At 55.8% G+C, this 27,994-nt stretch overlaps 2 protein-coding genes across 6 annotated transcripts in view; one reads left to right on the forward strand and one right to left on the reverse strand.

The window, feature by feature from the left end:
- Nucleotides 1-20,389, forward strand: part of AP2A1 (adaptor related protein complex 2 subunit alpha 1) — a 53,478-nt gene extending 33,089 nt beyond the window's left edge. For all 3 annotated transcript variants that reach the window (XM_073796162.1, XM_073796160.1, XM_073796161.1), the window contains 19 exons: nucleotides 8,368-8,497; nucleotides 9,022-9,123; nucleotides 10,517-10,625; nucleotides 13,612-13,762; nucleotides 14,069-14,237; nucleotides 14,390-14,527; nucleotides 14,666-14,848; nucleotides 15,308-15,405; nucleotides 15,576-15,807; nucleotides 15,922-16,089; nucleotides 16,172-16,335; nucleotides 17,062-17,118; nucleotides 17,224-17,306; nucleotides 17,409-17,497; nucleotides 18,699-18,823; nucleotides 18,912-19,028; nucleotides 19,122-19,191; nucleotides 19,421-19,555; nucleotides 19,948-20,389. In XM_073796162.1, the coding sequence (XP_073652263.1) occupies nucleotides 8,368-8,497; nucleotides 9,022-9,123; nucleotides 10,517-10,625; nucleotides 13,612-13,762; nucleotides 14,069-14,237; nucleotides 14,390-14,527; nucleotides 14,666-14,848; nucleotides 15,308-15,405; nucleotides 15,576-15,807; nucleotides 15,922-16,089; nucleotides 16,172-16,335; nucleotides 17,062-17,118; nucleotides 17,224-17,306; nucleotides 17,409-17,497; nucleotides 18,699-18,823; nucleotides 18,912-19,028; nucleotides 19,122-19,191; nucleotides 19,421-19,555; nucleotides 19,948-20,025 (2,398 nt within the window). In that variant the 3' untranslated portion in view covers nucleotides 20,026-20,389. The remainder of the gene's footprint in view (nucleotides 1-8,367; nucleotides 8,498-9,021; nucleotides 9,124-10,516; nucleotides 10,626-13,611; nucleotides 13,763-14,068; nucleotides 14,238-14,389; nucleotides 14,528-14,665; nucleotides 14,849-15,307; nucleotides 15,406-15,575; nucleotides 15,808-15,921; nucleotides 16,090-16,171; nucleotides 16,336-17,061; nucleotides 17,119-17,223; nucleotides 17,307-17,408; nucleotides 17,498-18,698; nucleotides 18,824-18,911; nucleotides 19,029-19,121; nucleotides 19,192-19,420; nucleotides 19,556-19,947) is intronic.
- FUZ (fuzzy planar cell polarity protein) lies at nucleotides 20,172-25,451 on the reverse strand. 3 transcript variants are annotated; one of them, XR_012328066.1, is made up of 12 exons: nucleotides 25,133-25,451; nucleotides 24,752-24,873; nucleotides 24,389-24,473; nucleotides 24,099-24,167; nucleotides 23,772-23,876; nucleotides 22,750-22,947; nucleotides 22,508-22,603; nucleotides 22,078-22,184; nucleotides 21,922-21,986; nucleotides 21,766-21,840; nucleotides 20,932-21,486; nucleotides 20,524-20,657 (listed from the first exon to the last, which is right to left on the reverse strand). XR_012328066.1 is itself a non-coding variant. In XM_033845258.2 (11 exons), exons 1-11 carry the CDS (start codon nucleotides 25,241-25,243, stop codon nucleotides 20,431-20,433), a joined length of 1,260 nt encoding a protein of 419 aa, XP_033701149.1. In that variant the 5' UTR covers nucleotides 25,244-25,444; the 3' UTR covers nucleotides 20,172-20,430. The 3 variants fall into 3 exon arrangements, 2 of the variants coding, with proteins under 2 accessions (XP_033701149.1, XP_033701150.1); XM_033845258.2 differs by lacking the exon at nucleotides 20,932-21,486 and having other exon boundaries at nucleotides 20,172-20,657; nucleotides 25,133-25,444; XM_033845259.2 differs by lacking the exons at nucleotides 20,932-21,486; nucleotides 22,508-22,603 and having other exon boundaries at nucleotides 20,172-20,657; nucleotides 25,133-25,445.
- Nucleotides 25,452-27,994: the final 2,543 nt, after the last annotated feature.

Raw genomic sequence — 27,994 nt, forward strand, 5'->3', positions numbered from 1 at the left:
TTTATTTATTTATTTTTAATTTTTGGCTGCATTGGGTTTTTGTTGTTGCACATGGGCTTTCTCTAGTTGCGGTGAGTGGGGACTACTCTTCATTGCAGGGCTTGGGCTTCTCATTGTGGTGGCTTCTCTTGTTGCAGAGCATGGGCTCTAGGCACGCGGGCTTCAGTAGTTGTGGCTCATGGGCTCTAGAGTGCAGGCTCAGTAGTTGTGGCGCACGGGCTTAGTTACTCCGCGGCATGTGAGATCTTCCCGGACCACGGCTCGAACTGTGCCCCCTGCATTGGCAGGCGGATTCTTAACCACTGCGCCACCAGGGAAGCCCCTGTTTTAGTTTTTGTTTTTTAATGTTTTAAAATTTTATTTATTTATTTATTTATTTATGGCTCTGTTGGGTCTTCGTTTCTGTGCATGGGCTTTCTCTAGTTGCGGCGAGTGGGGGCCACTCTTCATCGCAGTGCGCGGGCCTCTCACTGTCGTGGCCTCTCTTGTTGCGGAGCACAAGCTCGACGTGCAGACTCAGCAGTTGTGGCTCACGGGCCTAGTTGCTCTGCGGCCTGTGGGATCCTCCCAGACCAGGGCTCGAACCCGTGTCCCCTGCATTGGCAGGCAGATTCTCAACCACTGCACCACCAGGGAAGCCCGCCCCTATTTTTTTTTGGCTACTTTATTATTTATTTATTTATTTATTTATTTATTTATGAAGCCTCTGTATTTTTAAAAGGTCACTGAACCTGGTGTGGGAGAAGGTAGGACTTGTATTTCTGGCAGCTTGTGGGCTAGATTCCTGCCTGAGGGTCTCCCCAAAACGCAGTTATCAATGTGGGTTAAAAGAGGAAATGAAATATTCTTCAATGTATTCATGAGCTAGCAAGAAAATAAGGAGACACACAGGCCACAAGCCAAGAGGAGCCTGACACCCAGGAAGATGAGCAGAGTGCCTAAGCTGGATTTTGCTTGGAGCATTTGCTGACCTGGATGAACTTAGGTATTGGTTTTGGGGCCCTATAGCCTCTGGGAGCAGAAGACAAGCTGGTTCAAGCAAGGGCTCCAGAGACCACACTTCAAAGTGAGGGTGACCTAGAAATAAATCCCCTTAAGGTCTATAAGCAAAAGTATCCTTTTTGAACTTTGGCATGGAACAGCCCACACACTGGTGTTCAGTCCGATTTTCCCCTTCCTGGGTCATCCATAGAAACTTAAACCAAACTTCAGCTTAAGTGACACAAACTGCTAGTACCCCAGTGCCTGACAGAAGCAAACACATCTTTTTGGGAGAAACCCACTTTCACCATAGGCCTCAATGATTTCCACAGATGAAGCTCCAAGTTACATGAGTAGCTCACAGTCGAAAATCACTAAGCACAAGACGCAAGGCACCGTGAGGGAGAACCAGCAGAAAGAAAATGGAAAATAACAGTTGGATTGGAGTTTTCATACAGAATGTAAGATGAGTATGCTTAATATGTTTCAAGAAAAAAGAGAACAATTTAAAAATGGAACGAAGTGTAAGCATTTTTTAGAAAGAAATGGACAACATTTAGATTTAAAAAAAAAATTAAGTGGTCTAGTTTAGCAGCAGAATAGACAGAACCAAAGCAAGGATTGTAAATAGGCAGAAGAACTGGAGAAATTAATCAGAATGCAGCCCAGAGAAACAAAGATGGAAAAATTTAAAAGAGAGGTTAAGAGTCAAGGGAGATAAAATCTAACAGCACTCTTTAGAGTTCTAGAAAGAGAGAAGGGAGAGACTCATAACATGACACAGTGTTTGAACAGATTATGGCTAAGAATATACCAGAACCAATGAAAGAACATGATCCTTCGATTCAAGTAGCCTAGAGACTGTCGGGGGCGCCAAACGCGGTAGCAGGGAGACCATTGAGATGTCTGTTGCCGTCCTGGGCAGAGCTGACGGTGGCTGGGACCAGGGTTGTTGCAGAAAATAGTTACTAGAGCTGTATGTTTTGGAAGAAAAGACGACAGTACTGATTGTATATGGTGTAAGAGAGAGAGGAGTGAAGTTGAACAGGTGGATGAATGATGAAGGAGGGAGTGGGGAAGAACCAAGTGAAGGAGGGGGAGGATCCAGAGCGGGGTTTGGCCATGTTGAATCTGAGATGCCTAGTAGACAAAGTCAAAACAAATAAGTAGGGACTTCCCTGGTGGTGCAGTGGTTAAGAATCTGCCTGCCAATGCAGGGGACACGGGTTCGAGCCCTGGTCCGGGAAGATCCCACATGCTGCAGAGCAACTAACCCCGTGCACCACAACTACTGAGCCCGTGCTCTAGAGCCTGTGAGCCACAACTGCTGAGCCTGTGCGCCACAAATACTGAAGCCTGCACGCCTAGAGCCCGTGCTCCGCAACGAGAGAAGCCACTGCAATGAGAAGCCCGCCAACCGCAACAAAGAGTAGCCCCTGCTCAATGCAACCAGAGAAAAGCCCGCGTGCAGCGAGGAAGACCCAGTGCAGCCAAAAATAAATAAATTAATTAATTAAAAAGAAAAAAGTAAAACTAATTTCATTTTTTTTTTTTTTTAATTTTTGGTTGCACCATGCGGCACGCGGGATCTTAGTTTCCCCACCAGGCATCAAACCTGTGCCCCCTGCAGTGGAAGCTCAGGGTCCTAACCGCTGGACCGCCAGGGGAATTCCCCATCTAATTTTAATATTTTAATCTCACCTGATCCATCCAGAATCATTTTGACATTGGATCAACATACACATTATCCAATATTTTTTGCGTTAAGTCTTTGAAACCACTGTGTAATTTACACACATGGCATCTCAGTCTGGACTCACTCCATTCAAGTGCTCGGTAGCTTCGTGTCGCTGGGGGCCACCAGATGGGACAGCGCAGGGTGGATGGTAATGAAAGCCACGGCCGGATGAGGTCCCTCAGGCAGGATGTGACCAGAGAAGAGAAGAGACCAAAGGCTGGGGTGATCCAGCGTGTGGAAGTCTGGCCAGGGAGAGGGAGGAAAATGCAGAATGGGCTGTGGCTTGGAGCTTGGAGAAGAAACTTTCGCGGAGGAGGGAGTGGTCCGCCATGGTGAATGCCGCTGACAGTTTCTTTAAGATCAGGACAGGCAGCTGGCATTGGCTTGGGTGAGTCAGGTGGCCAGTCACCCTGATTGGGGAGAACTTGGCACCTCTGAGGGCTGAGAAAGAAGCCAGTGTGACAAACATATATGAGCACAGGTGATGTCCCCGTTTCACACAAGGGCAGGGCCCTGCCAAAGTCACAGGCCACGCTGGGCTTGTCTGACTGTAGGCTGGGCTCTCAGCACTGGAAACTTGACCTTGACAGTGACTGGGACACAGAGGAACTGTTTTTATGTTTTTGATTTTTTGTTTTGTTCTGGTTTGGGCTGCACCGCGTGGCTTGTGGATATTCCCTGGCCGGGGACTGAACCTGGGCCATGGCAGTGAAAGCCCAGAATCCTAACCACTAGACCACCAGGGAACTCTGGGTTACTGTTTTCTTAGGTAGTTTTTTTTTTTTTTAATTTGAGGTAAAATTCACATAACATAAAGGTCACCATTTTAAGCACTTTAAAGTATACAGTTCGGTGGTCTTCAGTCCATTCACAGTGTGTTCAAGCATCCCCACTATCTAATTGCAGAACATTTCCATCACCCAAAAAAGAAGCCCTGTGCCCATCAGCAGTCATTCCCCAGACCCTCTCTTCCCAGCCCCAGGCCCTCTCTAATATGCTCTGTGTCTCTAAAGATTTGCCTGTTCTGGACATTTCAGATAAATGGAATCACACAGTATGCGGCCTTTGTGTCCGGCTTCTTTTCTCTTGGCATAATGTTTTTGAGGTTCACCCCTGTTGTCGTATGTGTCAGGGCTTCATTCCTTTTTTATGAGCCAATAATAACATTCCACTGTATGGATGGACCACAATTTATTTCTCCGTTCATCACCAAGTTTCCACCTTTCGGCTGTGATGAATAATGCATGCATTTGTGTGAACTCTGTTTTCGGTTCTGTTGCGGAGCTGCCTGGGCATGAAATTGCTGGGTCATAAGGTATTACGCCTTATTTCAAAAAAAAGAAAGAAAGAAAGAAAGAAAACAGCTGCGGTTGAATTTCCCTTCGGTTCCCTCATATCATCTCTCCATCTGGCGCTCCTCCCGGTGCCCTGAGTCTGATGGTGCTTATTCCCATGTACGTTTTGTCCTTTTGCACCCAGGCACACCCCCCTATATTATGTAGCTTTCAACTTTACCTACATAGTATCACAATCTCTGTGTAACTTAACCAAGTTGATCAATCGCTCTTATTCTTTTTTTTTTAAATATTTAAATATTTATTTATTTAATTTATTTGGCTGCATTGGGTCTTAGTTGCAGCACGCAGGATCTTCGTTGCGGCATGCGGGGTCTTTCGTTGGAGCACGCGGGTTTCTCTCTAGTTGTGGTGCGCGGGCTCAGTAGTTGCTGCACGGGCCCAGTTGCCCCACGGCATGTAGGATCCTAGTTCCCTGGCCAGGGATTGAACCCGCGTCCCCTGTATTGGAAGACGGATTCTCAACCACTGGACCACCAGGGAAGTCCCCGCTCTTATTCTTTTATTTAGGATTCTCCTGGACGTTTCCTTACCTGTCGCGGAGATGATAATAGAGTCCACCTCCTCAGAGGGCTGTGCTGAGGATTAAACGTGTTAATATGTAGAAGCTCTTAGAGCCTGGGCCAGAGGCAGGCCTCATGGGGTGTGAGCTATGATGGTGATGGTGGAAAGACCACCATTCATGGAGCTCCGCTGTGGGCAGACCTTCTGCTGGTTTCTGGTTTTAATATGATCTTTCCTATGCCATGACCTTGAGCACGTGTGTGTGCCTTTCCCCAGGGCAGGTGTCTGGGAACAGAATTGCTGGTCTAGGTCCGCATGCCTTACAGCAGCTACCTGACCAGGGGTAGCCCAGCTCCTTTTCTGACGGCCTGTGTCTGTGTCCACCCGTGGCCACGGCACCCGAAGGCTCCCGTCTCCCCAGCCTGGCCGACACACACGAGTCTGCCTAGCTGATGGGAGAACACGGAGCCACCATGTCCATGCAATTCATGTTTCTCCTACACATCCAGGAAAACATCTTTTCACCTGGCCTTTGACTCCTGCAGTTTCACCCACCCTTCCTGGGACCCTCCCCTGTGCTTCTGTTGAGTCCTTTCTGGGGAAATGTCACTGTAAGGCCCAGTCTGGGTGGTCGAGACAGCTCCTAGGACCCATTCTGTGCTTGAGGCCGCGATACCCAGGTTCACTTCTTCATCCGCCAATCTGTGGGGGTCCTCATTTTCCCCAGGAGGAAATTGCCAGTCAGAGAGGGTCAATGCCTTATACCCAGATCACGCCCCACAAGCAGGCGTGTCTGACCCCAGAGACCGGGGAGTGCTTTCTAGAACTGTTAGGCTTCACACTCTTCGTGATGCTGGGACCTGGGTGCTGACCGGGCCATGAACTCAGCCCTCTGGGATGGGACACTGCTGGCTGCCAGGCTCTGTGCTAACCCAGTGCCTGTTCAGTTTCCTGTGGCCGCTGTAACCCACGACCACAAGTTAGGGGCTTAAAACACACATTGATTCTCTCACAGTTCTGGAGGTCAGAAGTCCACAGTGAGGCTCACTGGGCTAAAATCAAGGTGTTGCTAGGTCTTTTCCAGCTTCTAGAGGCTGCCTGCATCCCGTGGCTCATGGCCCCTTCCATCTTTAATCAGCAGGGTAGCATCTTCTCTCTGATCTCTGTATCTGGCCTTGCATCTCTCTAACTCTGATCCTCCTCCTCCTCTCTTCTAAGGACCTTGTGATTACATTTAGGGCTCACCTGGGTAATCCAGGATCATCTCAAGATCCCTGATTTCATCATATCTGCAAAGTCCCCTTTGTTTTTGTTTTTTTATTTGTTTTTGTTTTTTTGCGGTACGCGGGCCTCTCACCGTTGTGGCCTCTCCCGTTGCGGAGCACAGGCTCCGGACGCGCAGGCCCAGCGGCCATGGCTCACGGGCCCAGCCGCTCCGCAGCATGTGGGATCTTCCCAGACCGGGGCACGAACCCGTGTCCCCTGCATCGGCAGGCGGACTCTCAACCACTGCGCCACCAGGGAAGCCCATATCTGCAAAGTCCCCTTTGAATGTAAGGGAACACATTCACAGGGTCTGGACATTAGGATGTGGACCTGTCGGGGGGGGCATTCTTCAGCCCACCACAGTGTTTGACAGGCTTCCTCTCCTCTGAAGAGGGGAGTAGGGTTCCCATTTTATGAAGGACATTATGGAGGCTCAGAGAGGGAAGGGCGCTTGCCAGAGGCCACACAGCCCTGTGGGTCCAGGGCCACACTGGGTGTCTCGTTAGCATGTCAATTTCGTATCTGTTCAGTATCAAACTTGGGTCTCATTCAGTGCCCCACCAGCCATCTTGCCCCAGGTCCCCACACAACAAATGGTCTCACCACTCGCCAGGTCCCTCACGTCAGAAACTTGAGGGTCACCTTGTCCCCTCTTCTGTCTCCACCACCTCATAGTAAAAATGTATCAGAACAGAGCCACTTCTCACCTGCATGGCTGCAGCGGGGTCTGAGGCACTGTCGTCTCCTGTCATCTCCTGCCTGGACTATTGCTGTCACCTCCCCCCCCGACCCCGCCCCAGCCTCCCACAGTCTCTTCTTCACACAGCAGCAGAGGGACCTTTTAAAAACATACGTCAGGGCTTCCCTGGTGGCGCAGTGGTTGGGAGAGGCCCGCGTACCGCAAAAAAAAAAAAAAAAAAGCAAGTCAGATCTGGGGACAGTGGTCCATAGTAGTACCTATTTTCTCGGTTTGTTGTGGAGATAAAATGAATGAGCCAGTGCCTGTACCAGGGCCGAGCAGATCGGAAGGGCCCTGGGTGGTAGCTTTTACTGCTGTCGCCTTAGTATCATAGCTTCCCTGCTTGTCACCTGCAGCGGCTCCATCTCCCGCTGGGTAAAAGCATAGTCCTCACCATGGCCTGCAAGGCCCCGCACGGTGTGGCCCTCAGCCCCTGCTCTGTCCTGTCTCCAGCCACACAAGACTCCTCCAAGCTCCTTCCACACACAGGCCTGCCTGCCTCGAGGCCTCCACAGGCTCTTCTGTCTGCTGGGAACATTCTGTGCAGAGTTTTAGTCGTTTCTCTCAGTTTTCTGTTTACCTGGTGCCTTGTTAGTGAGGCCTTCATCCAAAATAGCGTCCCCAGGGACTTCCCTGGTGGTGCAGTGGTTAAGAACCCGCCTGCCAATGCAAGGGACACGGGTTCGAGCCCTGGTCCGGGAAGATCCCACATGCCACGGAGCAACTAAGCCCGTGCGCCACAACTACTGAGCCTGCGCTCTGGAGCCCTCGAGCCACAACTACTGAGCCCATGTGCTGCAACTACCGAAGCCCACACACCTAGAGCCAGTGCTCTGCAAGAAAAGAAGCCACTGCAATGAGAAGCCCGTGCACCGCAACGAAGAGTAGCCCCCGCGCCACAACTAGAGAAAGCCCGCATGCAGCAACGAAGACCCAACGCAGCCAAAAAATTAATTAATTAAAATAAAAAATTAAAAAAACAAAACCCCAAAATAGCATCCCCGGAGTGCCTGCCCTAGTTTGCTCTGTAGCACTGAACCTGGACAGTATCTGTTGTAGGATGCTGGCTGCCCTGGTGAGAACGTACGCTCTGTGAGGACACACTGTTTTTGGTTTTTTTTTTTAAGAAAGAACAACTTTATCTGATACTCTGTGGATTATTTATTTATTTTGGCTGCATCAAGTCTTAGTTGCAGTACGCGGGATCTTTCGTCGCAGTGTGTGGACTCTTTGTTGCGGCGCAAGGGCTTCTTTCTAGTTGTGGCACGTGGGTTCCAGAGCACGTGGGCTCAGTAGTTGCAGCATGCGGGCTTAGTTGCCCTGCAGCCTGTGGGATCTTAGTTCCCCGAGCAGGGATCGAACCCGTGTACCCTGCATTGGAAGGCGGATTCTTAACCACTGGACAACCAGGGAAGTCCCTGTGAGGACACACTTTGGACCAGTTTGTCCACCACTCTGTCCACAGAGCCGACAGCAGTGCCTGGTTCCCAGTAGGTGCTCAATAAGTGGACGGTAACTGAATGAAGGTGCAGAGCCACGCTTGGCATTTTGCTCGGCCCTGCCCATGACCCCATGAGGTTACTGGGATGCAACCCATTTTGCAGATGAAGAAACTGAGGCCCGATGGGCAGTGAGGGCAGCACCAGATGGGTTCCTGGGTCTGCCGGGCTTTTTCCGCCTCTTGTTGGACACCCTTCCTGGGAGGAGCGAGAGAGGAGGGGGGAGGTGTGCAGGGCCATGGTCACGCTGACCCCCCACTCCCACCCCACATTGTGTCCCGGCAGGGACAGCATGGACAGTGTGAAGCAGAGTGCAGCCCTGTGCCTGCTGCGGCTCTACAAGGCCTCACCCGACCTGGTGCCCATGGGCGAGTGGACGGCCCGCGTGGTGCACCTGCTCAACGACCAGCACATGGTGAGACCCCTGCCTGGTGCCCAGGGACCCTGGACCCAAGACCCACCGCCCTTGGCAGCCACCTGATGCCTGGGGCCCCCCACCTCTGCCCTGATTCCCACCTGGGTGCCTGGGGACCCCTCCTCTGCCCTGATTCTTACCTGAATGCCCAGGGCCCCCCACTTCTGTCACTGACACCCACCTGGATGCCCGGGGTTCCTGTCCAGTGTCCCCAACACCCGTCACTCACCCAGCCCCTCAGAAAAATCCCAGCCTCTGTTTCCGACACCCAGAGATTCCCCCATCGCCTGCCCAACCAGCACAGAGACACTGGCCTCTGTCGCCACCCACGGTGCTCCAGTCCCTCATGGTCCCCAAGCCGTGAAACAGCCACCAGGACACCTGTACAAACCCAAGCGCACCCCTCAGGCCACCCCAGCCCCAAGTACTCCTGCGCCTCTCCTCTCAGAACCACAGCCTGGACACTTGTCTCCAGTCTGACCCTCCCCCGAGGGCCCTGACCTGTCACTCGTCTGCCCCTACAGGGCGTGGTCACAGCCGCTGTCAGCCTCATCACTTGTCTCTGCAAGAAGAACCCGGATGACTTCAAGACATGCATCTCCCTGGCTGTGTCTCGCCTGAGCCGGGTGGGTGTGGTATCAGCGCCAGCTGCAGCGTCCCTGTCCCCTGGGCACCTCTCTGGTCCTCACTTTCCCAGAGAGACCATCTAGCTCAGTGGCTAAGGACTCAGGGTCAGAGCTGGGTTCATCCCAGCTCCGTCACTTCCTGGCTGTGTGGCCCTAGGCAAGTGGCTTCACCCATCTGGGCCTCGTTTGCCTCATGTGTTCAAAGGGGATTATTCCAGTGCCTGCCTCACAGCATAGCTGCTGTGAATTAATCTGTATAAAGAGCACAGGGCCGGGCACACCATGAGCACCCAGGAAGTGAGGTTGCTCTCCTGTCTGTCTCCCTCTCGTCCCCCTCTCTTTCTTCTTCCTGCTTCGCCTGCTTTTCCTTCCCTCTTCTGCTCCTCTCACCACCTTCGCCCCTGTCCTGGGAACATGCCCTGAGGCCTCCTGTGGGCCCATCTCTGTGCAGGCTGACACTTGGGGACACGGATGAGTCAGACCCGAGCCTGCCCTCAGGGAGCTCCCTGTCCTGTTGAGGGGAGGGATGTATGGCAGGGCCAACTCAGGCACAGATTATCATAAAAGGGGCGGTGTGTGCAGTCGTGGAGGTAGCAAGGACGTTGCAGGCCCCCCAAAGGAGGCACTTCACCCAGCCTAGAAGTCTGGGAAGGCTTCCTGGTGGAGGTGATCCTTGCCTGAGTTGAGACTTGGAATAAATATAAATGTTTCCTGAGGAGGTCGAGAGAGGCCTGTGTTCTCAACCAAAGAGAACAACACACCAGCTTACTCCTTCGTATTTTCATTCATTCACCACACATCCGAATTCTCTCGCGGGCCAGGCTTGGTGGGGGAGACACAGACAGTAACAGCGGGGGCGGGGCACCTGCTGTCATGGAGGTGGCTCAGAGCAGGATGGGGCTTGCTTCCTGGAGAGGGGTTTTCAAGGTGGCGTAGGAGTTTGTCGTGAGGAAAAAAAGTTGCTAATTCCCCCACCTCTTCCCTAATCCCTTCTCGTGTCTGACCCTGTAGTAGGCCCGGGGACCCAGGAATGGGTCAGACCCAGTTCCTGCCCCTGTGTATCTTCGGGTGTTGGGGGAGGGCCACAAGGAAGCACTCTCCAGGGAGCCGTGGGGTCCAGGTTCTAGTGAAGGCAACCCAGGGCATTGTGAGGCGCAGAGTTGGAGTCCCCTTCACAGAAGGGGATCGGGTTGGCCGAGATTTCCTGCCCACCCAACGCCAGCTTTACTTGGAAAAACCGACCAGTCCCAGATCCAGCCAGTCACTCGCTGTGTGCCCGAGGCTTCCTCACCACCCTCCCTGAGCCTCAGGTTTCTGCACCATAAAACTGTCAGGTCACAGCCACCCCTCCCCGTGCCCCCACCCATGCCTCGCCCCCCTCCTCTGCCCCCAGATCGTCTCCTCGGCCTCCACCGACCTCCAGGACTACACCTACTACTTCGTCCCGGCGCCCTGGCTCTCGGTGAAGCTCCTGCGGCTGCTGCAGTGCTACCCCCCGCCAGGTACTGCCGAGCGCACCCGGGCTGGGGTCTGGGGCCTCCAACCCCATGGCTGGGCAGCGGGGCCGGGTGCTGGGGGTCTGTGTCAGGAGTCCTCTGAGGCTGGGCTGGTGCCTCTAGCCCCTGTTCCGAGGCTGCAGTGGGGGCAGCGCTGAGCCCAGGGCCCCGGATGAGAATGTTGTATGAGGCTGTTGGAGACGGGTTGGGGGAGGGTGGGCAGCAGAGAGCAGGGCATCCTCCCGGCTCAGCACAGACAATGGGACAAATCGCTTGTTTGTTGACTCCCCTGCTGTGGGCCTGGGTCCCTGCAAAACCAGACTCACGCTCCAGCCCTGAATGCTCCAGCCCTGGAATGTCGGGGCTGTCATGGCATCTGTTACAGAGGAGGAAACCAGGGCTTGGAGAGGGGAGGGCCTTGTCCAAGGTCACCCAGCAGGTCAAGGGGCAATTCCAGGCCATGCAGTGGGAGTTAGCATAGCTCTGCTAGGGGTTTTTCATGCCCTCGTTGCTCATGGTCATGACCGCTGGTGTGGACGGAGGGTACTGCAGTGAGCTGGTACTGCACCGGGGTGTCCAGGTGCCCCCAGCAGAGCTGGGGATATGAGTCCCTGAAATAGACACACCGGGCAACTGAGGCTTGGAGAGAAGACATTGCCTTTCCAGGGCAGCGAAGGAAGAGCAGAGCCTGACTCCTGAATCTCTGCTCTAAACCCTTTCCCTCTACCACGTGGGCCGTGGCTCCCCCTGGGCTTCTGTATCCTCGGCTGTCCGACCTCACAGAGCAGTTCTGAGGGACCCTGTGCTGAGGTGCTCAGCACACAGTAGGCGCTTGATAAACCAGTGCCCTTCGATTCAACCAGGGTGCTAAGCACCTGCTGGGGCCCAGGGAGCTGGTGTGTAGCCCCAAATCTTCACAGCCAGCTGGGTGCGAGCGTGCGCGTGCGTGCACACACGCACACACTGTAATGGAGTGTATGATGTAGGTGACACCCAAGGCCCCTCCCACCCGGTGAAAGCCAGGGATGAATTTTGTCATGAGGCCCTGGGGAAGCCTCGTCCCCACTCTGGGCCTCTTTTCTCATCCTGTAAGGAAGGGCATAGCTAGAACCTAAGCCCTCTTGCATCTAGAAGCCCCGCCTCATAATTCTGGGGTGTGCCCTGGGCAAGCACCTCACCAACTCTGATCCCCTGCCCTGTGAGAATTGCAGCCATTCCCCCACCCCACCCCCACCCAGTGCTGGGCAGGGAGGGGCTGCTCCAATTTGTTTCCAAGTAATTTATTTTTTATTCAGTTGCACCAGGTCTTAGTTGTAGCAGGCAGGCTCCTTAGTGGCAGCACGTGGGCTCCCTAGTTGCAGCAGGCGGGCTTCTTAGTTGCAGCTAGTGGGCTCCTTAGGTGTGGCATGCAAACTCTTAGTTGTGGCATGCATGTGGGATCCCTGACCAGGGGTCGAACCCGGGCCCCCTGCATTGGGAGCGCAGAGTCCTATCCACTGTGCCACCAGGGAAGTCCCATAAGTCTCTTTTAATCTCGAAGAATTCCCCCTTCATTCCATGACACTGGCCTTCACTGCAACCTTTGGTTAAGAAAAATTTTGGACATAAGGATAACTTGGGAGAACAGTAAAATGACCACACCCAGATGCCCCTGACCCAGACTCGGCGGAGCTTTACCACTTTGCTGGATTTGCTCCCTTGTTCCCTCACTGTCTCGGACATCCAGTTGCTGAATTACTTGAAAGTAAGTGGCAGGGACTTCCCTGGTGGCTCATTGGTTGAGAATCCTCCTGCCAAAGCAGGGGACACGGGTTCGAGCCCTGGTCTGGGAAGATCCCACAGGCCGCGGAGCAACTAGGCCGGTGCGCCACAACTACTGAGCCTGTGCTCTAGAGCCAGCGAGCCACACTACTGAGCCCACATGCCACAACTACTGAAGCCCGTGTGCCTAGAGCCCGTGCTCCACAACAAGAGAAGCCACCACAATGAGAAGCCTGTCACTGCAATGAAGAGTAGCCCCCGCTCACCACAACTAGAGAAAGCCTGCGTGCACCAACAAAGACCCAACACAGCCAAAAATATATAAATAAAATAAATAAATTTATTTAAAAAAAAAAGTGGCAGACATCATAACACTCCCCCTCACCCCAAAATATTTCCGCAAACGTTTCTTAGAATCAAGAACGCTACAAACCCACAATGCTCTTATCACGCCGAAGCAGATTTAGAATAACCTTGGGGTCATCAGCTACCCAGGCAGCAAACTGCCCTAATTGTCCATAGCATTATTTTTATGGCTTAAAAAATACAGCCTAGGACCACAAATTAACTGATTACGTCTTTGTCATTCTTTTTTTCCATCTGGGATAGCCCCACCCCCACTCCCAGTTTTTGAAGAAACGGGGAGGTTTTGGGTTGCGGTGTGTCCCATGTTTTGGATTGGGCCGATCGCTGCCTGTGTCCTTTAGCTGGTTCTCTATCTTGTGAATTTCCCGATAGATTTGGGTACAACATTCTTTGCTAGAACACTTGACAGTTGTTCTGTCCACTTGGTGTTGCCTCACAGGTGAGGGAATGGCAGTTCCCAGGGTTTGTGTGAGCTCCTAGATGGCAACTGTCTCAGGCACTCAGACCCCTCCTTGGGAAGAGCCGGGTTTGGGCGTGTCTCTGGGGAAGGTTCCTGCAGCTTTCTTTGTTCTGTGAGACTCCTAAAGTGCGTGAGTGCTGCGGGAGGGGAAACAGGGGCTCCCAAGGGTGGAGCCTCTGGCCCAGCAGAGTTAGAACGGAGCAGGACGAGAGCTCTGTCCTCTGTCAGCCTCCCCTGGTCACCTGGGGACCCAGGAAGGACTTGGGGGAGTAGAGGCCCCAGCCTGAAGCTGCAGGGCCCGCACTCTTCCTCTGGAGGATGGGAGCCATGGCGTGGCCCCTGCCCCTGGCATGCGGGCTGGGCCGGCGGAGAGCTCAGCCCAGGGCGTGCCCTCTGGTTCCCCAGAGGACGCGGCCGTGAAGGGGCGGCTGGTGGAGTGTCTGGAGACCGTGCTCAACAAGGCCCAGGAGCCGCCCAAGTCCAAGAAGGTCCAGCACTCCAACGCCAAGAATGCCATCCTCTTTGAGACCATCAGCCTCATCATCCACTACGACAGGTGCCTGCCTGCTGGGGGCGGGAGCCTGGCCTGGGAAGGGCGGGCTGAGGGCCGGGAATGTGCCTGCTAGCTAGGAGGGTGATGGGGGTGTGAAACGCTGCCCTGCCAGATTGGCACCGGGCCCCTCTTGAGGGGCAGAATTCCCGAATATCTGTATTTGGGCTGGATGCCCAGGTGTCTGGGTCCCCAGGGGACCCAGGGCAGGAGTTAAGAGCTGAATCAGCTGAGGCCCGGTCCTCCATCTCCTCATGTCATCTTGGGTGTCTTCCCTGCCCCCACCCCGGTCTCTTCCTCTTTCGCCGGCAGTGAGCCCAACCTCCTGGTCCGGGCCTGCAACCAGCTAGGCCAGTTCCTGCAGCACCGGGAGACCAACCTGCGCTACCTGGCCCTGGAGAGCATGTGCACACTGGCCAGCTCCGAGTTCTCCCACGAGGCCGTCAAGACCCACATTGACACCGTCATCAACGCCCTCAAGGTGCGACCTTTGGGAGCCTGCCCCCGGCCACACTGACCTGGCCTGTGTCTCCTCTGCTCCCTCAGAGAGGCTCTGGGGGTCAGAGGCCCTGGGGTGGCCGGCCCATGCCAGGAGGGAGCCTAGAACACACCCTACCTGCTCTCCTCCCTCAGACGGAGCGGGACGTCAGCGTGCGACAGCGGGCGGCCGACCTCCTCTATGCCATGTGCGACCGGAGCAATGCCAAGCAGATTGTGTCAGAGATGCTGCGGTACCTGGAGACGGCCGACTACGCCATCCGCGAAGAGATCGTGAGTCCTGGCAGGGGCAGGACGCCCAGACTCCTGGGTCTCCAGATCGGGATGCGCTGAGCCCAGATGGGGTGAGTGCACACCCCACCTCCCCGCCGTGGGCACACTCGCACACCCGACCTCCCTCCTGGCTGGCAGGTCCTAAAGGTGGCCATCCTGGCTGAGAAGTACGCCGTGGACTACAGCTGGTACGTGGACACCATCCTCAACCTCATCCGCATCGCGGGCGACTACGTGAGCGAGGAGGTGTGGTACCGCGTGCTACAGATCGTCACCAACCGTGACGACGTCCAGGGCTACGCTGCCAAGACCGTCTTCGAGGTCAGCACCCCCGTCTCACCCCCACAAAGGGGCCACAAGGCAGAGCAAGGACAGCTGGGGCGGTGGGCCAGGTGGCCTGGGCCTCCATCCTGCTTCCTCCTCCTCAGAGGGGCCTTGGCCTCCTGGGGCCTTCCAGGGACACAGGGCCCGGGCCTCCACGGGCTCATATATATGAGGGTCAGCAGGGCGTGGGGTGCCACCAGTCCCCAGGTCCCGGCAGTTTCTCACTCCCTCTGCCCCAGAAAAGAGGGCCCATTCTGCCCCGTTTTACTCCCTGTGTGAGCTCCGGCCAGTCACTTAACTGCTCTGTGCCTCACTTTCCCCATCTATAAACCCACCCACAGCAGAGTCAGGAGGCTTCTGCAGTTAATAGGAGTCGAGGGCTCAGCGCCGCGCCTGGCACATGCTGAGCGCTCCTGAGTCAGGATGGTGCCACTCACCGCTGTCCCCGCCCCCCAGGCGCTCCAGGCCCCCGCCTGCCATGAGAACATGGTGAAAGTTGGCGGCTACATCCTTGGGGAGTTTGGGAACCTGATTGCTGGGGACCCTCGCTCCAGGTGAGGGGGTGAACGCACACAAACTCCTGAGGGGTCTGGGGCCCTGGGGTCCGCCTGCGATCCCCGGAAAGGTCCCCCTGAGGGAGGCGGCACCTCTCATGGGGGCTTCTGGGAGAGGGTGGTGGAGCTGGCCACCTGCTGACGCGCACCCCCGGCCCCGCCCCCTGCAGCCCCCCAGTGCAGTTCTCCCTGCTGCACTCCAAGTTCCACCTGTGCAGTGTGGCCACCCGGGCCCTGCTGCTGTCCACCTACATCAAGTTCATCAACCTCTTCCCGGAGACCAAGGCCACCATCCAGGGTGTCCTGCGGGCCGGCTCCCAGCTGCGCAACGCCGACGTGGAGCTGCAGCAGCGCGCCGTCGAGTACCTCACCCTTAGCTCGGTGGCCAGCACGGACGTCCTGGTCAGAGCCCCAGTCCCCACGCGCCCCTCCTCTGCACCTCTGTCCCCTCCTCCTCCCCGGGACGCCCGTCCCTGACATGCTCCTTCCCCCCAACCCCCCTGCCCCGATCCGCAGGCCACGGTGCTGGAGGAGATGCCACCCTTCCCCGAGCGAGAGTCGTCCATCCTGGCCAAGCTGAAACGCAAGAAGGGGCCAGGGGCCGGCAGTGCCCTGGATGATGGCCGGAGGGAGCCCAGCAGCCACGACATCAATGGGGGTGTGGAGCCCACCCCCAGCACCGTGGTGAGTCCCGTGGGGCTGGGCTGCCGGGGCTGGGCCCAGCCATGCCGTCCTCTCTTTTCACCTGTGCCTGCATTCCCTGCAGTCCACGCCCTCACCCTCCGCCGACCTCCTGGGGCTGCGGGCAGCCCCTCCCCCAGCGGCACCCCCAGCTCCCTCGGGTGCGGGCAACCTCCTGGTGGACGTATTCTCCGACGGCCCGGCCGCCCAGCCTAGCTTGGGGCCCACCCCCGAGGAGGCCTTCCTCAGGTACCGCCCGCCTTGGGCCCAGGGCTGCCCCCTTTCCATCTGCCCCCTCCCAACTCCCCCCTCCCTCCCTGTCCCTGAGCCTCTGTCGCCCTGGCTGCCACCTCCCCCAGCCTCCTGCCTCCCTCTGGGCCACTCTGGACTCTCGGCTGACCCTGGCCACCCTGTGTTGTCCTTTCCCGTCATCACGTCTCAGCCTGCTCTTCCTTCTCTCCTTCCCTTCTCCCCACTCCCTCTCTCTTTGCCCTCTTGCTGCCTCTCTGGGATTGGCTGCTGCCACGCCTGTCTTCTCTTGTCTGCTCTGGGATTGGATGGCCCAGCGAGCTGGAGCCGCCTGCCCCTGAGAGCCCCATGGCTTTGCTGGCTGATCCAGCTCCAGCTGCTGAGTAAGGGGTGGCCTCAGGGGGTTGGGGGGCAGACTCCCGTGTCCCCAGGGAGGGTTAGGGGCCTGGGAGCTCTCGTCAAGCTCTCCTGATGAGCTGCAAGGAATTGGAAGGGAGTGAAATCAAGGCCGTCTGATACAGGGTAGGGGGGTGCTGACGGTACCTGCCAGGGTCCTATTCCCACTAGAGGCAATTGCCAGTCTGATTCTGGGGCTCTTTGGGGAATCTGGGTATATGGGTTCTGGGCTTCTGTTCCTTCAGGGCTTGCAAGCTCTCACCACTAGCTCTGGGCCTTTACCTCTAGCCCCCCAAGCCCCTTCCCATCTCTCTCCTTTCCCACCTGCAGCCCAGGTCCTGAGGACATTGGCCCGCCCATCCCGGAAGCCGATGAGCTGCTGAATAAGTGAGTCGTGGGTGAGGTTGGGGAGGGCAGTGGGGACAAGTGGGAAGCACAGAGCAGGAGCCAGGCGAGCACCCGTCATCTTGAGCTCCCACCGCCCCCACCCAGGTTCGTGTGCAGGAACAACGGGGTCCTGTTTGAGAACCAGCTGCTGCAGATTGGAGTCAAGTCAGAGTTCCGGCAGAATTTGGGTGAGTCCAGGGGGCGATGGGGTGAAGTTTCAGGGAGACCTTGGCTTCGGGAGGGCATGGAAGGAACTCAGATGGAGCCCTACCTCTCCTCACCCCCCACAGGGCGCATGTATCTCTTCTATGGCAACAAGACTTCAGTGCAGTTCCAGAACTTCTCTCCCACCGTGGTCCACCCTGGAGACCTCCAGACTCATATCCTGTCGGCCTGGCCCAGCCCCGCCCCTCCAGGTCCACCTTCCTGGCAGCTGGGAAGGAGATGGACCCAGGTCCAGACCCCTGTTGGGCCCTCTTACTTGAAAGCCTGAGCCCGTGGTACTTCTCTGAGATTTAGTGTCATCTGTAAGATGGGGTGGGCCTCTTTAACAGGACAGGAGATGATAGTGACATGATGTGATCGGGATGCAGGAGGTGTTACTTCCGGAATCACAGCTGCTCTGGGCCTCAGTTGGTCCCTGTGAAGCCCCTCCCGTGTCCTGACCTCGTCTTCCATCGGGCTCGACACCCGATTCCAGTGCCTCCTGCCCTCGAAAGCCAGGCCTGGGGGTCTTGTTGCCAACCACGGCCTTCTCCTGTGTGTCCTGGGCCAGTCACTTGGCCTCTCTGAGCCTTGCTATCCCTTCTGTGAAGTGTAGATCCTCCTCCTCCTTTTCACAGGCTTGTTTTGAATATCAGTGTGGTTCGAAGACCCTGGAAGGGTGGCTGGCATAAAGGAACTGCTTGAGCCGTGTCGTCAGTCCCCTGTCCCGCTTCTCTGGGCCTCAGTTTGCACAACTTGGACATTAGAGTGGTTAGACCCTAAAACTGAGGACCTTTTCAGTTCTTTGGTTCATTCAGCATTTCCAGAGGCCTTCTGTAGGCTCAGCTCTGTGCTGGGCAGGGCCCGGGGGAGAGAGACATAAGACCCCGTCCTTGCCAGTGGGTTGTTGACACAAAGGCCACCATTTTGGTGAACCTACCGTGTGCCACACACACTGACAAGTACTTGTGCTGGATGATTTCATTGACTGCTGAGGACACTACGTCCATTTCGCAGATGAGGCTAAGAGAGGTTAAGTGACTTGCCCATAGTAACCGAGGTGCTAAGAGCTGGGATTCAAACCCAGGTCAGCCTTCAGAGCCATGGTGTGACCTGTACCATAATGGAGGTGGCTGAGCCCACTATGGAAGGCCAGAGGAGGCACCTAGGTCAGAGGTTTGGCTTAGGAAGGACTTTGGAGCTAGGCCTTGTACGATGAGCCCTGGACGGCAGCGCCGAGCCCCTGAAGGGACGGCAGGCTGGGGCTTCCAGGAAAGTTCTGAACCATCAGGTGGATGGTCAAGTCCCTTCCCCATCACCACCACCCCGCCCCCCGGGCCGCTCCTGTTTCTGGCTTCCTTGACCACGGGCGGGCACAGCTGGCCGTGCAGACCAAGCGGGTGGCCTCGCAGGTGGACGGTGGGGCACAGGTACAGCAGGTGCTCAACATCGAGTGTCTGCGGGACTTCCTGACGCCCCCGCTCCTGTCCGTGCGCTTCCGGTGAGTCAGGAGGCGGGGCGCTGCGGGGTGGGCGGGGGTTCCGGGGCGAGGGTGTGGTCTGACCGAGCCCTCCCTCCTCTCCCGCCAGGTACGGGGGCGCCCCCCAATCCCTCACCCTGAAGCTCCCGGTGACCATCAACAAGTTCTTCCAGCCGACGGAGATGGCGGCCCAGGACTTCTTCCAGCGTTGGAAGCAGCTGAGCCTGTGAGCCGCGCGGGGGACGGAGCCAAAGCCGCCCTCAGGGTGGGCGGGGCTGGGGCTTCCAGATCCCTGACTTGAACCTTTCCCGGCCCCTAGGCCCCAACAGGAGGCGCAGAAAATCTTCAAAGCCAACCACCCCATGGACGCGGAGGTCACTAAGGCCAAGGTGAGACAGGCTAGACAGGAGAAGCACCGGGGCTAGTTTCCCAGCCCTGCCTCTCTCTCCAACTCTGGGATTTGGGGAGCAGTGGCTGCTCCACTTCTGAGCCTCTGTTTTCCCATGTGTAAAGTGGGGCCAGTTTCCACTCCAAAGGGTTTGGGGGAACTGGTGTGCCACTGTCTGGGAGCTAACAGAGATCGGGCACCCTCTGACGGCTCCCCCCCTTCCTCCTCAGCTCCTGGGGTTTGGCTCTGCTCTCCTGGACAATGTGGACCCCAACCCAGAGAACTTCGTGGGGGCTGGAATCATCCAGACGAAAGCCCTGCAGGTGGGCTGTCTGCTCCGGCTGGAGCCCAATGCCCAGGCTCAGGTGAGTGGTGCTCTGCGAGGCTCCCCGCTTCGTGTGCATTCTCTGCACCCGGCCCCCTCCTGCCTCACTGTGTTCTTTGAATCACATGCCTCTGCTCTGTGGCCCTGTCTCCTCCCTCTCCTGCCTCCCTCCTGTCTCTCCATCCTCTGGTCTTCCTCTCCCTTTCCCTCCCTGACTTTCATCTCTCCATATCCCTTCCACCCTTTGTGGCCTCTTTTTTATCTTTCATCCTTTACCTCTGTCTTCCCTGGCCCTTCTATCACCTTTCTGATCCCTTGATCCTTTTTCTCTCCTCTCATCATTTATCTGCCCTGTATCCCCCTCCCCCCCAACCCCCCACCCTGGGCTCTCCATCCTCTCTGCCTCCTCCCTGAGTCCCCCCGTCCCCCCAGATGTACCGGCTGACCCTGCGCACCAGTAAGGAGCCCGTCTCCCGTCACCTCTGTGAGCTGCTGGCCCAGCAGTTCTGAGCCCTGGACTGTGCCCCCGGGGACGTGGCCGGCACTGGGCAGCCACCAGGACTGAGGCAGCCGTGGTGGATGGGGCAGCGAGGGGACCTCCGCTGGTGACAGGGAAGACCCCGGGGTCGGGGGGTGCCTAGGACCTTCCTCCAGCCTTTTGTATTTTTATTTTTGTTCATCTGCTGCTGTTTACATTCTGGGGGGTAAGGGGGAGCCCCCTTCCTCCCTTTCCCCCCCGAAGCACAGAGGGGAGAGGGGCCAGGGAAGTGGGAATGTCCTCCCCTCCCACCCCACCCTGTCGTAGCCCCTCCTGCCCCCTCCCTGTCCAGGGGCTGTGTATTATTGTGAGCGAATAAACAGAGAGACGCTAACAGCCCCACGTCCTTGTCTGTGTCTGGCGCTCACGCCCAGCGGTCAGAGGAGTGGGGTGAGGGCATGCAGAGTGTGGGTAGCTAGGCCCCGCAGCCCATGCGTGGGGCTCTGAGCAGACAGCAGCAGCAGCAACCGCCGTGGCCCCAGCTGCAGGGCCACCAGTCGCCATCCTGTGCCTGGCTCCTCAGCCCCCGACACCAGGTAGCAGGCTCTCGGTACCTGCGCCCGATGGACCACCTCCTCCGCCTTCTCCTCTGGCTGCCCCGCCTCTGAAGGAAGAACAGGGAGGGCCGAGGTGACCAGTGGGGCCTGGACAACTAGGATGCCAACCTGCGGGGGCCACCCCTATCCTGGGCCTAAGTTTGACTCCTGACAGAGGAGAGCCTTACAGCTCCAGCCAGCTGTCAGGACCTGAGAAGATCACGGACTTTCTCCCCCTCTTCCCACCCAGCCTCAGTCCCCCACTTTCGTGGGTACACTGCGTGTGCAGCCCTAGGTAATCTGCTTAGCAATACAGATCATAAACACGCAGAAGATGTTTACCAGGTGCCGGGTGCTGGGCTCCAGGGAAGACCTCCGTAACCCTTCTGAGGACCCTGCCCCACTTACAGGTGGGAAGCAGGTTGGGCGGTGGAGTCGCATAGCTCGGAAGGGACAGTCGTCTGCCCCTTCCAGGTGGAGCTTTTTACCATGTTGTTACACTCATCAGGGTCTTCGCTGGGGTGGTAGTGTCACTCTAGGTCTGCAGCCCATGCGTGGGGCTCTGAGCAGACAGCAGCAGCAGCAGCAACCGCCGCGGGCCCAACTGCAGGGCCACCAGTCGCCATCCTGTGCCTGGCTCCTCAGCCCCCTTTGTCTCTCTGAGCCTCACAGGTCATATGTGACAACTTTTCCTTCCGGACCTGGGCTCCGTGGAATCTACCACCCCTACTCCACCCAAGACTATCGGCAAAGCGTGTACTTTCAGCACTAGAGCAGGAGTGTGTGGATGTGGGAGCCAGGCTTGCCTGGCTGAATCGTGGCTCTGCTGCTTATTAGCTGAGCTTGTTTCCTCATCCATAATATGGGAATGATGACGTAACAGGAGATAGCCCTCACCTATGAAGATGAAGTGAGTCAGTACACAGAAAAGCACTTGGCAGGACATGAGGCCTCAGTGTTAGCTATTAGGATTAGCCAGGAGGTCCTGAAACCTACCGATTGGGACCTCCCTGCCCCTCTCTTGCCTTCCTGTCAGTGTGCACTGCCCAGTCCTCACAGACAGCCAAGCCCACTTCGCAGCTGGCTTCTCCTACCAGTTTCCCCACCATCAGCTTGTGAGAGCTGGGACTCGAGTGTCCCAGCCTGTGCAAAGGGGGCGCTGTGCCCGCCGCTGACCTGGTGGAAAGTGCGTGGCGGTGACCAGGGTGTAGAAGGAGCGGAAGAGGCGCCGACGCTGCTCAGAAGACGGTTCTGAAGGGGGAAGAGGGACAGGGTAACAGAGAGCCCCTCCCCAGCCCACGCCCCTCCTGGCCCCGCCCTCCTCTCAGTCACCTTGATCCCCCGAGGGCTCCACCGTGAAGAGGCAACGTTTCAGTTCCAGGTGGAGGAGCAGCAGCCTGTGGGAAAAGAGGTGTCACGGCCAGAAAAGGGGATGAGGACCCCCAACCCACTCCCCACCTTCAACCCACTCCCCGGTCTGAGCCCTACCCAAGGATGTCCGTGTGCAGGGGGAAGCCCGCGGGCAGCGCTCGGGATCCCAGCGGCAGGCAGGCCCGCAGCGGGTCCAGCAGTGGCTGCCACCAGCGCTCCAGAAGCTGCAGGGGGCGTGGCCAGCGAGAGAGGCGGGGCCGGTGGGTGAGGTCGGGGGAATACCAAGAGAAGGCGGTTTGGCCAGGGCAGGGGAGGAGAACACAAGGGCAGAGGGCAGAGGGGACCGGGGAAGGGGCGAGGCCTGGAAGGACGCTGTAAGAGGGAAAGAGGGGCCGAGCTGCGGGGACGGTGATTGGAGCACAGCCCGAAGGGGGCGGGACCAAGGGCGAGTCAAGCGTAAAGAGCGCACTCGCGGGTCAGGGTGCTCAGAGAAGGGCCGGGGGTAGCGGGTGAAATAGGGGAAGAGCGGGACGTAGCCCAGATTCACCTGTGCATCCAGCTGGCTGAGGGGAGGGCGCGGCCCGCAGAGCAGACACAGCTCCAAGCCCGGCAGGAGCGTCAGGGTGAGAAGCCGGTGCGGCACCTGAGGCAGCCCGCAGAGTGGGCTGGCCGGAGCTCCTCCCCTTCTCATCGCAAGCCCCGCCTCCTCGAGACAGCCTCCAGGTACCACCCCTTGCGCGCTCCTCCCCGCCTCCACCTTCCCCCTGCCCGCCCCATCCACTCACTCACCGTGGGACTCCCGTGAGGCAGGTACACCGGGTAGTCGCGAGCGGCCTGCGGCGGCAGGGATCCCACCAGCCAGGGGAGCAGCACGGCTTCCGGCATCCCCAGCCGCCACCAGCTCTCTGTCGCTGCCACCACCCGGCCCGACACGACCAGGCTGACGAAGGCCGTGCCCGCAGCCTCGGCGAACCCAGAAAGGGCTTCCTGGGTAAGGGAGGCAGGCCGGCTGCAGGTCAGGAGACCTGAGCAGGGCCGACAGTGACTTCCCAGGTGCGTAAGGAGTGGGAAGAGACGGCCATACAATTCAAAGCTTGCCTGGTGGCCATGCTCATGTGTCCCACCCTCCCTGGGCCTGAGTTCCTTCACCTTCACATGCAGGTGCCATCCCAAGTCACAGTGCGAAATTAAACAGGTAGGGTGATTGCTAAATAGCCTGACACGTCCTACAGAAGCTAATACTTGTAACAGCAGCAGCTACGGTTTATCGCGTTGTATTATAGGCCAGGTAGGCGCAATCTACAACCAACTGAAGCTCAGAGAGGTCAAGTCACCTGCCGAGAGTCACAATGCTGGGAGGCAAGTCATGACAGATGAATCCAGAGCAATATTTAAGGAAGGGGAGATAGAGATCTCCTAGGTAGAAGGAACAGGATGTGCCAGGGCAGGGAAGCTGGGAAGCTGTGGGGATTTGTGAGACTCATGAGGCAGCTGGGAGAGGGTGGACTGCGGAGTTAGTAGAGATTAGGGCGAGCAGGCTGGCGGGCGTCAGATTCCTCAGGTCCTCAACACCAGGCTGAGGGGCTGAGACCTTGTCCTGGGGGTGATGGAAAGCCACGGGCGGGCTGTGACCAGGGGAGGGGCAGGGGCAGCTCTCGGTGTAGAAAGATCCTTCCGGGGTCAAGGCGGGGGTTGGACTAGAAGCCAAAAGGATTAGGAAGAGGTTGAGGCAATGGTCCAAGGGTAAGAGGATGGGGACTGAGCCAGGGCCAGAGGGACAGTTTTAAGACTTTACAAGGCATTCCCAATACCTGCAGCAGGGACCCCTCTGGAGGAACCACACAGTCCACACACTGGGTCAGGTCCCCGATGAGCTCTGAGTCCCCAAGGAAGCTGTCGATGAGGCGGTAACTGGCCTAGCAGAGGGAAAATGAAGCCTAGGACCCAGGTGGTACCCAGATCTGCTGCCTCCTCCTCAGAAAACTGGCCCTACTGGGCCTTGCTGAGGGGTGTCAGACAACCAAGCTGCCCCCTGAACCCCCTGGGTCAGGCTGCCCCGGGGGCTTCTGGGAACTGTAGTTCCCAAATATCAGTAACCAGGTATCCTAACTTCCCATCCTCACGTCCTGCAGCCTCACCCTCAGCTCCTTCTTCAGTCTCTCTACATTGCGGATATTGGTCAGCTCTTCAAGTCCCACAAGAAGAACCTAGAAGAAACATATAGGAGAGCAGGCGACCTGGATTACTGGTTATAAGACAGGAGGGGCTGGGACTCAGACTCCTGTGTCTGCAGGAGGAGGAAACTGGGGATCTGGACTCCTTAGTCCGAGGCAGGAGGGACTGAGTTCTAGGATTCCTGGGTCCTGAGGGAGAGGGATGCTGAGAGTTCAGATTCCTGGGACTGGAAAAGAGGGCTGGGGAGTCTCACCATGGCCCCAAACACCATCTGGAGTAGTCTCTCCAGCCTCAGCTCCGAGGTGCCCTCCTCAGATGACAGAACAATGAGGGTGATGCTGTGAGAAAGGAAGGTGAGAAGGAAGAATGAGTCCAGGCCAAGGAAACAAGGCAGCGAGGAGAGTAGGGTCTGCCCTTGATCCTGGATGCCAGCTACATCCATGCCCGAGCACAACCTGCTTTTCATTCAGAGAAACTCAGGGATCAGAAAGGGTAACTGACTTGTCAAAGATCCCACAGCCAGGTAAACAGCTGGCGTTAGAGAGCTGGATGGCCTCAGGGTTGTCTTCAACAGGAGCTATCACCCTGGCCCTGCCCCCAAGCTACCCTTGGAGACCTGTCATGGAAGCTCTTCCACACCACGGTTGTGTCCTCCGTCTTCGCAGAGCTCAGCTGCACCTCGAGATTCTGCCCAAACATATGGACTCCATTGAGGGAGCCGATGACAGAGAATGGGAGCTGGGGAAAGATTGGGGATTTTAGACAGGAGCCCCCAAATCCCGTCTTCTATTGGAACCAATGACTCAGGTCCCCAACCCCCTCCTCTCTCTAGATCTCCTGGCCCCTCCTCTTCGGGGAACCAGGATCACTGGTCAATTGCACCCTCGACCCTCCAAACTCAATTCTGAAACTTCCCCAGCCCCTACTCCCTTGAAGACCCAGAGTCCAAGCATCTAAACCCCTTCCATTTTGGAGATCCAGGCGCCCGGGGGCCCACCTGTTGGCGGGCGGGGGCGCCGCCGCGGCTGCTCCTGCAAAACAGAGGGACCCCGCTGGATGCCGCGAGGCACAGCAGATGTACGGTGCCTTCGGTCCCCTCCTCTCCCATTTGGAACCCCCGCTTCCCAGTCCCTCCGTGGGGACAGTCAATGCCCGCCTTGGAGCATGCCGGTAGTCACACGAAGTCAGGCTGCGGTCCGAAGCCGACAGAGGGCGAGATGGAGAGCTAACTGGAAGAGGACTGGATTCCCGCCTTCTTCATCCAACTCAAACCCCCATCAACTCCTATTCCAGCACCTCCCCCACGCCCCGTTACGCTCTCTTCCGCCCCAGCCGGAAGTCACAATACCCCTAACAAAGATGGCGGCTAATTTTATTTGCTAAGCTTCCTAGTCGCTCCTTGGAGCGGTTCGACTCTATTTAAGAGAATGAAGAGCCCGACTCGAAGGTAGGGACTGCGCCAAGGCGTTGCCTAGTAACCATCACGTAAACTAATACGTTTCACATTCTAAATTGACAAAAGAGCCGTGCCACACTCAAAGATGGCGACGGTGCCGAGGCGTTGCCTAGCAACCGCTTTGGCTTAGCTTTCCGTTTTGTAGTGGCAGCACTATGCCATACTCAACGATGGCGACAGTGCCTAGGCGTTGCCTAGCAACCACCATTCAGTCCTCGTTCTCTTCCAAGGCTAGAAACAGCTGTGCCCCTCTCAAAGATGGCCGCATGACGAATCCCGAGCACTTCCTTAGAGCAAAATCTCCCCCCTCACCCTCGAGGATGGTTTGGTCCGGCGAGCGTTGCCTAGTAACCCACAAATGGCATGGTTGTTTTTGCTGTTAGAAAAAGAAAGATGAAATCCTTTATTTTCCAGAATCGGAAAATAATATTATTTGTAATGAATTTATACATGATAGTGTATTGTGCAGAATGTGAAAATACTCCTCCCAAAATCCTTTCCCTAAAATAAAATCTTTACAGTTTAACACAGAATACTCACGTTTTCACAAATATGGTTACTGTGTTAATGTTGTTTTCAAACTTTCTTTTTCTCATGAAACCGTATAAATGCAATTCGTCTTTTTTTTTTTTTTTTGCGGTACTCGGGCCTCTCACTGTTGTGGCCTCTCCCGTTGCGGAGCACAGGCTCCGGACGCGTAGGCTCAGCGGCCATGGCTCACAGGCCCAGCCGCTCCGCGGCATGTGGGATCTTCCCGGACCGGAGTACGAACCCGTGTCCCCTGCATCGGCAGGCGGACTCTCAACCACTGCGCCACCAGGGAAACCCCACTTCGTCTCTTTTGAATGTCCTATTCTGACCTATATTATAGATGTAACAAAATAGATTTAGCCTAGCCTATGCTGATATGCGTTAGGTTCTCACCTCTGTGTGTTTAAAGTGATGAAGTAAATCTTCATTAAGTTATCAATTTAGTCAGCTAGATTTTCTCTTTTTTTTTTAACATCTTTATTGGAGTATAATTGCTTTACAATGTTGTGTTAGTTTCTGCTGTATAACGAAGTGAATCAGCTACATGCATAGCTACATCCCCATATCCCCTCTCTCTTGCGCCTCCCTCCCACCCTCCTTATCCCACCCCTCTAGGTGGTCGCAAAGCACCGAGCTGATCTCCCTGTACTATGCAGCTGCTTCCCACTAGCTATTTTACATTTGGTAGTGTATATATGTCAATGTTACTCTGTCACTTTGTCCCAGCTTACCCTTCCCCCTCCCCGCGACCTCAAATCCATTCTCTACGCCTGTGTCTTTATTCCTGTCCTGCCCTAATGGTTCAACAGAACCATTTAGATTCCATATGTATGTGTTAGCATACCGTATTTGTTTTTCTCTTTCTGACTTCACTCTGTATGACAGTCCATCCACCTCACTAAAAATAACTCAATTTCGTTTCTTTTTATGGCTGAGTAATATTCCATTGTATAAATGTGCCACATCTTCTTTATCCATTCATCTGTCGATGGACACTTAGGTTGCTTACATGTTCTGTCTATTGTAAATAGTGCTGCAATGAACATTGCGGCACGTGACTTTTTGAATTATGGTTTTCTAGATCTTTTCTCTTTTGTGAGAACAGTTGCCCTCATTTATCCAAATATATTTACAAAATATATAGCAATATTAAAAAATATTTGTTTTTTTAATTTATTTTTAAAAATTTATTTATTTATTTTTGGCTGTGTTGGATCTTCGTTGCTGTGCGTGGGCTTTCTCTAGTTGCGGTGAGCGGGGTCTACTCCTCGTTGCAGTGTGCAGGCTTCTCATTGTTGTGGCTTCTCTGTTGCGGAGCACGGGCTCTAGGCACGCAGGCTTCAGTAGTTGTGGCACGTGGGCTCAGTAATTGTGGCTGGCAGGCTCTAGAGCTAAGGCTCAGTAGTTGTGGTGCATGGGCTTAGCTACTCCGCGGCATGTGGCATCTTCCCGAACCAGGAATGGAACCTGTGTCCGCTGCATTGGCAGGCAGATTCTTAACCACTGTGCCACCAGGGAAGCCCACATTTGTTTCTTTTAAACATGTTTTGTCTGCACTCTGGATTTGATTTCTAATAGTTGATAAGAAATATTAAGACATTTACCCTGCACATTAAATTACATTAAACTAGGTGAAAAACTGCATAAAATAACAAATGAACTAAAATATCAATTTCTCCCTGTAGTTCTATGAATTTTTTCTTTAGTCCACTTACATTTATTTTCTACTGATATATTTAGATTTATTTCTATTGTTTTATTTTTATATTTCTTGTTCTGCCTTTTCAACGCTTTTTTCCTCCATTCTTATCTTTTACTGGATTTTTTGTTTGTTTGTTTCCTCAGTTCATTATTTTCTCTTTCTTCTGGTTT

The sequence above is a fragment of the Tursiops truncatus genome, chromosome 19, assembly GCF_011762595.2.
Source record: "Tursiops truncatus isolate mTurTru1 chromosome 19, mTurTru1.mat.Y, whole genome shotgun sequence".
NCBI classification, from domain to species: domain Eukaryota; kingdom Metazoa; phylum Chordata; class Mammalia; order Artiodactyla; family Delphinidae; genus Tursiops; species Tursiops truncatus.

Bases quoted from the DNA above. Each gene is read 5' to 3' on its own strand.
- FUZ (XM_033845258.2), bottom strand. From the start codon at position 25,243: ATGGGAGAGGAGGGGACCGAAGGCACCGTACATCTGCTGTGCCTCGCG. The intron at 24,874-25,132 runs GTGGGCCCCCGG...ATCTTTCCCCAG, and splicing joins GCGCCCCCGCCCGCCAACAG to CTCCCATTCTCTGTCATCGG. The intron at 21,987-22,077 runs GTAGGGCTCAGA...CTTTTCCCACAG, and splicing joins CTGCACACGGACATCCTTGG to GCTGCTGCTCCTCCACCTGG.